The sequence below is a fragment of the Bos taurus genome, chromosome 6 (genome assembly GCF_002263795.3).
Source record: "Bos taurus isolate L1 Dominette 01449 registration number 42190680 breed Hereford chromosome 6, ARS-UCD2.0, whole genome shotgun sequence".
In the NCBI taxonomy this organism is placed as follows: Eukaryota; Metazoa; Chordata; class Mammalia; order Artiodactyla; family Bovidae; genus Bos; species Bos taurus.
Window position 1 is genome coordinate 66,952,127 of NC_037333.1, and position 12,161 is coordinate 66,964,287.

Sequence of the window (12,161 nt, forward strand, 5' to 3'; positions counted from 1 at the left end):
TATAAGAAAAGCAATATACATAAATCTGCTGCATTTCTGTATACTAATAACAAACTATCAGAAAGAGAAATAAAGCAAACAATGCCCTTTACAACTGGAATAAATTTAACTGATGAGATGAGAGACCTATACTCTGAAAACTCCGAAGACACTGAGAAAAGAAACTGAAAACAAGACAAATAAATGGAAAGATATACCATGCTCATAGATTGGAAGAATCAATATCATTTAGATGTGCTACCCAAAGCAACCTACAGAGATTCAATGTAATCCATATCAAAATACCAATGTCATTTTTCATAGAACTACAACAAATAATCCTGAATTTGTTTGCAATCACATGCATGCTAAGTCACTTCAGTACAATTCTTTGCGACCCCGTGCTCCTCTGTCCACCAGGCTCCTCTGCCCATGGGATTCCCTAGGCAAGAATACTGGAGTAAATTGCCATTTCTTCCTTCATAGGATCTTCCCAACTGAGGGATCAAACTCGAGTCTCTTACATCTCCTGCACTGGCAAGCAGGTTCTTTGCCACTAGCACCAGCTGGAAAGTTTGGAACCACAAATGACCGCAAATAGACAAAACAATTTTAAGAGAGAACAAAGCTGGGGTATAACACTCCCTGATTTCAAACTATACTACAAACTTACAGTGCTGTAATCAAAACTGTATGGCACTGACACAAAAAGACACACAGATCAGTGGAACACACTAGAGAGCCCCCTAATAAACCTACACTCACACAGTCAAGCTACAGCAAAAGAGGCAAGCATATACAATGGAAGAAAAGACAATCTCTTCAGTACGTGGTGTAGGGGAGATTCCCCGAGGCTCAGTGGTAAAGAATCCACCTGCCAATGCAGGAGACAAGAGTTCAATCTCTGATCTGAGAAGATCCCTCATGGCATGTGGAGCAACTAAGCCCATGCACCACAGCTATTGAGCCTGTGCTCTAGAGCCCAGGAGCTGTAACTACTGAGCCCACGTGCCGCAACTACTAAAGTCGGGCACCCTAAAGCCTGTGCTCAGCAATAGGAGGAGTCACCATAATGAGAAGCCCACACACTGTAATGAGAGAGTAGTCTCCATTCCCCACAACTAGAGAAAAGCCCATGGAGTAACAAAGAGCCAGCACAGCCAAAAATAAATACATGAAATAATTTTTCCAAAAAGAAAAGAATACAAATAAATAAATGGTGTTGGGAAAACTGGATAGCTATACACAAAAGAATGGAACTGGACCTTTCTCACACACACTCTCCCTAATGAAGTAAATTGATAATGTACTTCCCTGTTTTTGGCTCTACCCATCACTGCCATTGTCTGAACCACTTATGACATGTAATACAGCTGTTTTTAAAAACAGATGCAAATTGACTTACACTCCTCCCATGGAATTTGAGTGGGATTTTGATTCCTTCAACTAATAGAGTACAGTGGAAGGGATACTGGGTAATCTGTGAGGCTAGGCCAGAAAAGGCCAAGTAGCTTCTGTCTTGTTTTTTCAGACTTCTCATACTTGGGACAGTCTTACTTGGAACCTAGCTACCATAATGAGAGAAGCTCCTGCCAAATAGAGAAGTCACATACAGGGTGTTCCAGTGGAGAATTTCTGCTGAGCCCAGGCTTCAAATCATCCCAGCCCAGACGCCTGAGACAGATGAGTGAAAAAACCCTCAGATGATTCCAGCTCTGAGCTGTCCAAGTTGCTCCCAGATACCAAGTTTTACAAGCATCAGATATTGTGGAGTAGACATTCCCACTGTGCCCTAGTCCAATATTTAGCCTACAGAATCCATGAGTGTAATAAAGTGGTTGTGATTGTGTGCTGGTAAGTTTAAGGTGGTTGGTTACACAGCAATACATAACCAGGACATATAATTAATGTACTTTATCATTCCTGATCATCTCATTCTCATTTCATTCATTTCTAATCCCTGTCAACCCTCTTCCTTCCCTTAAATGTTTCCTCTTCTTCACTCATCCATCTTTTCACCATGTTCAGTTGATGACATAATCTGTCCACAATAATAATTCCAGACATTCATATATGATCATTCATTCTGGCATTTATTGCGAAGCCGTGATGTATGAGAACTATGCAGGAGGCACTGAAGAGGTTACAAAGGTTAGCAAGACAAGAACTCTGCTCTAGGCAGGCATAGGGAAAAGCAATTTTAAAACAAAGAGCTACAATGCAGTCTGTTGAGGGCCATACAAGTGACATGGACAAAGCTGTTTTGGAACACCAATAGACCTTAAAAATCACTAACATGTAATCACTAAAGAAGAACAACTACCCCTCTTCAAAATATGGTAGACCACATCAATGAGGATATTACAGAATTACAATCAAATTAACTGTAATTTAATGAAATTACAGAATTAAAAATATCTTTCCATGGGGGAGAAAGATTTATTCAATACACATACTACAAATATTTGGAAAGAAACAAGGCCATTCTGGGTCTTAAAGAATTGAGAAATGGTTTCATGGAACTTCCAGAATTCTGACAGATAGCTAGATGTACACCAACACATGAATAAAAGTATTAATAGATGTTAATATTCTGGTCTGTATAATCACTTGCACATATTAACAGATATGAAAATGTTCTTATCAAGTTGCTTGATTTTTATCTGAATCATAAACAAGAAAGAAAAGTTTAAAATGGCATGTGTTCACTCTCATTTTCAGAAGTTATGTACTGGCTCTCCATCATGAGATTTACTTTTGCCATGTTTTGTTGTGAAGAAAAGAACTTAAAGAGAAAAGCAGAAGTCTTGGTTACAGAAGAATGACTCTTTTAACTACATATATCCTTTACTTTACAGACCAAATGCATTCCAAGTATATGACTGAAATTAAAATAAAATTTAACTAGAGTAACATGTCTGTCTGAATTCAATTACAGAATTAAAAACACATTTCCATGGGGGGCAAGATTTATTCAATACACATACTACAAATCTTTGGAAAGAAAAAGGCCATTCTGAGTGTTAAAGAATTTAGAAATGGTTTCATGGAACTTCCAGAATTTGTCAACAGCTTGAATTGAAATTTAGTAGTTACAGAACTTTCACTTCATCATCATCCTACTATTTTCAACTACTTTCTCCAAAATAAAAGTTTCCCCCACATAAGCATTCCCTAACCATACAAAGATTCTGAAGCTAGATACTTCTCATTTTGGGGAGACAGCCAAGCATTAAATCTTAACATCATGTTTAGCCAACAGACGGTTGCATATTTCAGTGCAACTGAAAATTTCATTTGAAAAATTATATTCTATTAAAGAAACTGATGTCCAATTTTTTTCCCAGTGCTGTGTGAAATTGTAAAAATCAACTTGACATAAACAAGCAATACTGGGACTTCCCTGGTGGTCCAGTGGTTAAGAATCTGTCTTCCAATGCAGGGGATGTAGGTTCTATCCCTGGTCAGGGAACTAAGATCCCATATGCTACGGGACAACAAAGCCCTCGTTCCACAGCCCCTGATCCCCTGCGTTATTGAGCCCACATGCACAACATGAGAAGCGCATGCACCATGGCGAGCAGCCCTTGCACTGCGACTAGAGAGAGCCCGGGTACTGCAATAAGAGCCCGTGTATCACAATGAGGCCCATACACCACAGCCAAAATTAAAAAAAAAAAAAGGCAATTCTGTTATTTAGGCAGCCACAACAGAATAAGTTAGTTGATATCTATGTATGTATGTATATATATGTTGGAGAAGGAAATGGCAGCCCACTCCAGTATTCTTACCTGGGAAATCCCGTGGACAGAGGAGCCTGGTAGGCTACAGTCCATGGGGTCGTAGAGTCAGACACGATTGAGCCCATGTGCACATACATACCCTATACAGATATATAAATCTCCATTCCATTCCACAGCAATTCTCAGAAGCATATTACCAAGTATTTCTCCCACCCTGAATAATACTCTGTCTTAACAGAAAATCAAGCAAAACAAAGTATAACATTTGGCAGGATCCAGCAACCAGTACTTCTGCCTGAAATACAACAGGTATTCAATAAGTACTTGATAGCTTAACAATTTCACTCTATTTAAGCCTTGGTGGTATTTACCTCAGAAGCCAAACCACAAAAGTAACAGAAGTATCTACTTCAGATCCTTCACCATTTTTAGTTTCTCTTATTGTCACTGGACAGACTTGCAGGAAAAATCTTTTTCAAAAGTACATCTAACTGTATTGCAAATCATCAGGGTCTTTGTCTTTTAATCATAAATCACCAAAAAACTAACAGGATCTTTCTGTCCTCTGAGATGTTCCGGAGGATTAAGTCTGACCTATGCAAGAGGTTCTTTTTCCTGACAGGGTTAGCAGCTCAAAGCTCCAAGTTTCACCCATCTCTGAGGCTGGGAAATGACGGTGTTTCCTCCCAGCTCTCCTGCTCTGTCTCATCAATGTGGCGGGTCTTTGTCCGCCACTATTCTGAATCCCTTGTTACAATATAAAAGTGAACCTCACGGTGTAGAAGAATCTTCTCTGCCCTCAGTTGACAATGCAACTGAAAGCAAAACTCACAAACTCTAATGTCCTATGACGTTATCTCTAAATTAATGCCTTGAAGCTGAGGAACTCTAATGTTGTCAGCCCTAAAATTCTATGTAGCTCAACATTTTGGAAACCCACTTGTTCCCTATATTACCACTGTACTCAGTTCAGTTCAGTTCAGTTCAGTCACTCAGTCATGTCCGACTCTTTGCGACCCCATGAATCGCAGCATGCCAGGCCTCCCTGTCTATCACCAACTCCCGGAGTTCACTTAGACTCATGTCCATCGAGTCAGTGATGCCATCCAGCCATCTCATCCTCTGTTGTCCCCTTTTCCTCCTGCCCCCAATCCCTCCCAGCATCAGAGTCTTTTCCAATGAGTCAACTCTTCACATGAGGTGGCCAAAGTATTGGAGTTTCAGTTTTAGCATTGGTCCTACCAAAGAACACCCAGGACTGATATCCTTCAGGATGGACTGGTTGGATCTCCTTGCAGTCCAAGAGACTCTCAAGAGTCTTCTCCAACACCACAGTTCAAAAGCATCAATTCTTCGGTGCTCAGCTTTCTTCATAGTCCAACTCTCACATCTATACATGACCACTGGAAAAACCATGGCCTTGACTAGACGGACCTTTGTTGGCAAAGTAATGTCTGTGCTTTTCAATATGCTATGTAGGTTGGTCATAACTTTCCTTCCAAGGAGTAAGCGTCTTTTAATTTCATGGCTGAAATCACCATCTGCAGTGATTTTAGAGCCCAAAACAATATAGTCTGACACTGTTTCCACGGTTTCCCCATCTATTTCCCATGAAGTGATGGGACCAGATGCCACAATCTTCATTTTCTGAATGTTGAGCTTTAAGCCAACTTTTTCACTCTCCTCTTTCACTTTCATCAAGAGGCTTTTGAGTTCCTCTTCACTTTCTGCCATAAAGGTGGTGTCATCTGCATATCTGAGGTTATTGATATTTCTCCCAGCAATCTTGATTCCAGCTTGTGTTTCTTCCAGTCCAGCATTTCTCATGATGTACTCTGCATAGAAGTTAAATAAGCAGGGTGACAATATACAGCCTTGACGAACTCCTTTTCCTATTTGGAACCAGTCTGTTGTTCCATGTCCAGTTCTAACTGTTGCTTCCTGACCTGCATATAGGTTTCTCAAGAGGCAAGTCAGTTAGTCTGGTATTCCCATCTCTCCCAGAATTTTCCACAGTTTATTGTGATCCACACAGTCAAAGGCTTTGGCATAGTCAATAAAGCAGAAATAGATGTTTTTCTGGAACTCTCTTGCTTTTTCCATGATCCAGCAGATGTTGGCAATTTGATCTCTGGTTCTTCTGCCTTTTCTAAAACCAGCTTGAACATCATGAAGTTCACGGTTCCCATATTGCTGAAGCCTGGCTTGGAGAATTTTGAGCATTACTTTACTAGTGTGTGAGATGAGTGCAATTATGCAGTAGTTTGAGCATTCTTTGGCATTGCCTTTCTTTGGGATTGGAATGAAAACTGACCTTTTCCAGTCCTGTGGCCACTGCTGAGTTTTCCAAATTTGCTGGCATATTGAGTGCAGCACTTTCACAGCATCATCTTTCAGGATTTGAAAGAGCTCAACTGGAATTCCATCACCTCCACTAGCTTTGTTTGTAGTGATGCTTTCTAAGGCTCACTTGACTTCACATTCCAGGATGTCTGGCTCTAGGTCAGTGACCATACCATCATGATTATCTGGCTCATGAAGATCTTTTTTGTACAGTTCTTCTGTGTATTCTTGCCATCTCTTCTTAATATCTTCTGTTTCTGTTAGGTCCATACCATTTCTGTCCTTTATCGAGCCCATCTTTGCATGGAATGTTCCCTTGGTATCTCTAATTTTCTTGAAGAGATCTCTAGTCTTTACCATTCTGTTGTTTTCCTCTATTTCTTTGCATGATCGCTGAGGAAGGCTTTCTTATCTCTCCTTGCTATTCTTTGGAACTCTGCCACTGTTTAATACCACTGTATTAAACACAGGAAATTCAACCATCTCGAAGGCAAGCCTATATCTTTTGACATATTAACTCTAAAAATTTTAATATGTCCCCTGACAGAGCTGTAGAAGATATAACCAATGGTTCTTTATACATTATCCTAACGATTTCTTTCCCTATGTCACCCTCCGTCATCTTATGTCACCAATTACTTACATTAGAACTCCTGGTTTAAGCAGAATGATTTAGTAGAAAGAACCTAACTTTTTTTCTATTGTAGTATGATTGATTTATAGACTGTGTTAGTTTCAGGTGTACAGGAAAGTGATTCTGTTATACATATACATATATGTAGTCTTTTTTCATATTCTTTTCCATTATAGGTTATAAGATATTGCATACAGTTCCCTGTACTATATAGTATGGCCTTGTTTTTATCTATTTTATATATAGTATTGATAGTTTGTATCTGCTAATTTCAAACTCCTAATTTATCCCTCCCCCACCTCCTTTCCCCTTTGGTAATCATAAATTTGTCTTCTACATCTGGAAGCCTGTTTCTGTTTTGTAAATAAGATCATTTGTGTCATATTTTAGATTCCACATATAAGTGATATCATATATTTGTCTTTGTCTGACTTACTTCACTTAGTTTGATAATCTCTAGGTCCATCCACGTTGCTGCAAATGGCATTATTTCATTCTTTTTACAGCTGAGTAATATTCCATTGTATATACATCCCACCTCTTCTTTATCCATTCATGTGTCAATGGGCATATATGTTACTTTCACATCTTGGCTATTGTAACTAGTGCTGCTATGAACATTGGGATGCACATATACTTTGTCCTAGAGTTTTCTCCAGATAAATGCCCAGTAGTGGGATTGCCGGATCATATGGTGACTTTATTTTTAGTTTTTTAAGAAACCTCCATACTAGTTTCCATGTGGGCTGCATCAATTTACCCTCCCACCAACAGTGTAGGAGGTTTCCCTTTTCTTCACATCCTCCCTAGGACATTCTGACTACTGTGAGATAAGTAGTTTTGATTTGCATTTCCCAGATAATTAGTGATATTAAGCCTCTTCTCATGTGCCTTGGGCCACCTGTATGTCTTCTCCGGAGAAATGTCTATTTACGTCTTCTGTCCATTTTTTGACTGGGTTGTTTGGTTTTTTTGTTATTGAATTGCCTTGGCTGTTCGTATATTTTGGAAATTAAGCCCTTATCATTCGCATTGTTTGTAAATATTTTCTCCCAGTCCATAGGCTGTCTTTTCATTTTGTTTATGGTTTCTTTCGCTGCACAAAAGGTTATACATTTGATTAGGTCCCATTTATTTATTTTTGCTTCTATTTCTATTGTCTTGGGAGACTGACCTAAGAAGACATTGCTACACTTTACGTCCAAGAATATTTTGCCTACAAGAGCCTGAACTTTTAAGTCTCACTGACCTGGCTCTAAATCTTAGCTTTGCCATTTATTAGTTGTATAACTTCATACAAGTTACTTAACTCTTTTGACACTATTCCCTTACCTTCATAATAAGGATAATGGTACCAACCTTAATGGAGTAACATGAGGTATAAATCAGAAAAATCCACATAAAGTTTCTTATACATAGCCAACAGTCAGTTCATTTTGCCATACCTTTGTTTTGAACTGATACATGTCTTCATATTCAACAACTGTTAACTGAGTATCTGCTAAGTGCCAGATACGCTATCAGGTTCTGGGAATAAAGCAGAAGACATAGCCAATAAGGTATCCACAACGTAGGAGAAAGGACATATATAACGGAAAGTAAAAATGTCATTAACCATGTGGTAAGTGCCAAATCACAGATGGATACAAGGTTCAGCTCTGCCCAAAGGTAGAAGGTAGAAAGATAATCAGAGAAGATGATGTCTGAGCTGGGGTAAGGGCTGAGTTAGTTGTCACCCATGGAAGATGGTTGAACAAGGGCTCAGCCCCACTAAATGCAAGGTGAGTTTGAAGAAAAACAGTAAAAACAACTTCCATTAATTTAAACATATTCTATTTCAATAATCCTTTCTCTCTTCCATTTCTACCCAAATACACACACACATATTCCCAAAGGAGAGAATGGTATTTCCACTATCAAAAAGAAATCAAAATCCAAACTGATTCTTTTTCAGCCTTGTATTCATTTGTTCATTAATTTTTCAACCAAATAGTTTGTTTAAAATCCACTTTACATCTAATGCTGTGAGAGGATTACAACAGTGCAATGGAAAACACAGGCCCCACCTTCTTCGAGCTTATACTCCAGCAGAGTTTCTGTCTAAAGCTTTAAAGAGCCCTCTCCTCCAATATCCTTCTCAAGTGCCATACAGAGGACTGTGATGTTTACAGCTTATTCATATTCAAGTTATTTGTTTACAGAAAATGAGAGCTGGGTGCTCCAATAATTAGAATCATTGGGTCCAAACCTCTCTACCAATAATTCAGAGTACACAAAAGCTAAGTTGACAAATACTACTTCCCTCTCTTTGTTCATTAATACTATTATTAGTATCTTAATTTTTAAAACTAACAACTCACTATAGCTATTTTTAAGAACTCTAGATTAAAATTATGTTTTTAAAAATGGCATTCAAATGTAAAGTTTCATACACACAAACTCACAGTCCCTTAGCTTTTAAAACTGCACCCCCACTCAGAATTTCATTAAATGAGTTAATACACAGAAAGCACTCAGAAGAGTACATGCACTTAAGTGTTAAGTGTTTGCTCTTAGTCTTACCATTTTAATTTTTGTAGTGCTACTATTATCACTAAGAAATTAAAATGCACCAGAGTCCCATAGTAAGTGCAAGTACCATTTTATAAACAAAGAAAGAAAATAGAATGTAACTAATATAATACTAATACCTTTAAGAATAGAAATCTTGTGTCCTTACTCTCAGACTTTTATAGTAAAAGTCTGACTACATTATATAGCTGATGAACTACATTAAAAATTTTATTTGTATTGATTTACAATTTATACCTTGTATACATTCAGAGAGAAATTGAGACATCTTACAATAAAAACACATAAACAATAGCAGCACTATTCACAATAGCCAAGACATGGAAATGACCTAAATGCCCATCAACAGATGAACAGATAAAGGAGATGTGGTACATTACTCAGCCATAAAAAAAGAATGAAATGATGCCATCGGCAGCAACATGGAGCAACAGAGACGGACCTAGAGATTATCATACTAAGTAAAATAAGTCAGAAAGACAAATAATGTGATTATCACTTATATGTGGAATCTAACACATGATACAAGTGAACTTATCTGTGAAACAGAAACAGACGCACAGACAGAGAGAACAGACTTGGGACAGACAAAGGGGAGTGGTGTGGAGGGAGGGATGGATCGGGAGTTTGGGATTAGCAGACGCAAACTACTATATATAGAATGGATAAACAACAAGGTCCTAGTGTGTAACACAAGGAACTATATTCAATATCCTGTAATAAGCCACAATAGAAAGGATATGAAGAAGAATATATATATATGCATGCATAACTGAATCACTCTGCTGTACAGAAGAAATTAACACAACATTGTAAATCAATTATTCTTCAATAAATTTTTAAAAACTACATGAACATGGGAATTTCCTTGAGGCCCAGTGGTTAGGACTCCATGCTTTCTCTGCCAAGGGCCCAGGTTCCATCCCTGGCCAGGAACCTAAGATCCACAAGCCATATGACTCCACCAAAAAAGAAAAAAAAAAAAAAAAGAAACATGAACAAAATTTAACCAAAGATGTGTGAGGCTTATGCATTGGAAACTACAAAATGCTGTTAAAAGAAATGTAAGAAGACCAAAATAAAGGGAAAGATGTCCATGCTCAAGGATTGAAATTCTTAATATTGCTAAAATGGCACTCATTATCAAATGGCTCTACAGATTCAACATAATCTGCATCAAAATTCCAATTGCCTTTTTTGTTTTTTCTTTTTTTGCAAAAATGGACAAGCTGATACTAAAACTCACACAGTAATGCCAAATAGCCATTTAATCTTGAAAAACAAAAGGCTGGTGGTCTCATATTCCCAATTTCAAAGGGAATGGCAACCCACTCCAGTACTCTTGCCTGGAGAATTCCATGGCCAGAAGAAACTGGTGGGCTACAGTCCGTGCGGTTGCAGAGTCAGACACAACTGAGCAACTAACACTTTCACTTTCACTACAATATTACAGGAATCCAAACAGTGTAATATTATATAAAGATAGATGTACAGATCAACAGTGTAGAACTGGGAGTCCAGAAAGAAACCCCACACATCTATGGTTAACTGATTTTTGATGAGCATGCCAACACTATTCCACAAGGAAAGAGCAGTCTTTCCAACAAATGGTTCTGAGACAACTGGATATAAGTGAATTGGGATCCCTACTTCACACCACAAACAAAAATGATTTCTAAATGGATCAAAGACAATGTAAAAACTAAAATTACAAAAACTCTCAGAAGGAAACATAGCAGTAAGTTTTCATGATTTTAGTTCACACAATGGCTTTTTAAACACAACTTCAAGAAGAGCACAAGTGACGAAAGAGAGAAACTGGACTTCAACTCAAAAACTTCTGTATGTCTAGGGACACTACAAAGGAAGTGAAAAGACAACCCACATATGAGAGAAAGAATTCACAAATGACATACCCAATAAGAGTCTGAAGTGAAGTGAAAGTCACTCAGTCGTGTCTGACTCTTTGTGACCCATGGACTATACAGTCCATGGAATTCTCCAGGCCAAATACTGGAGTGGGTAACCATTCCCTTCTCCAGGGGATCTTCCCAAACCAGGGATTGAACCCAGGTCTCCTGCATAGAAGGTAGATTCTTTACCAGCTGAGGCACCAGTAAGAGTCTAGTATCCAGAATATAACACTTACAACTGAATAATTTTTTTTTAATTAACAGGTAAAGGACTTAAGTAGACATTTTCCCAAAGATGTCAAAAGGCTAATAAACACTTGAAAAAATGCTCAACATCATTAGCTTTTCAGTTCAGTCCAGTCGCTCAGTCATGTCCAATTCTTTGAGATCCCTGGACTACAGCACGCCAGGCCTCCCTGTCCATTATCAACTCCCAGAGTTTACTCAAACTCATGTCCATTGAGTTGGTGATGCCATCCAACCATCTCACCCTCTGTTGTCCCCTTTTCTTCCCACCTTCAATCTTTCCCAGCATCAGGGTCTTTTCAAATGAGCCAGTTCTTTATATCAGGTGGCCAAAGTATTGGAGTTTCAGCTTCAACATCAGTTCTTCTAATGAACACTCAGGACTGATTTCCTTTAGTATGGACTGGTTGGATCTCCTTGCAGTCCAAGGGACTCCCAAAAGTCGTATCCAACACCACAGTTCAAAAGCATCAATTCTTCAGCGCTCAGCTTTCTTTACAGTCCAACTCTCACATCCATACATGACTATTGGAAAAACCATAGCTTTGACTAGGCAGACCTTTCTTGGCAAAGTAATGTCTCTGCTTTTTAATATGCTGTCTAGGTTGGTCATAACTTTTCTTCCAAGGAGCAGGTGTCTTTTAATTTCATGGCTGCAGTCAGCATCTGCAGTGATTTTGGAGCCCAAGAAAATAAAGTCTGACACTGTTTCCACTGTTTCCCTATCTATCT

General features: G+C 38.5%; 1 protein-coding gene across 6 annotated transcripts in view; it reads right to left on the reverse strand.

The window, feature by feature from the left end:
• TEC (tec protein tyrosine kinase) overlaps positions 1-12,161 on the reverse strand; it is a 170,000-nt gene that overhangs the window by 133,084 nt on the left and 24,755 nt on the right. For 3 of the 6 annotated variants that reach the window (XM_059887759.1, XM_005207976.5, XM_059887761.1), the window contains exon 2: positions 8,145-8,226. The exons of the other annotated variants lie outside the window; for them this stretch is intronic. In XM_059887759.1, the coding sequence (XP_059743742.1) occupies positions 8,145-8,165 (21 nt within the window). In that variant the 5' untranslated portion in view covers positions 8,166-8,226. The remainder of the gene's footprint in view (positions 1-8,144; positions 8,227-12,161) is intronic. 6 annotated transcript variants of the gene reach the window in all.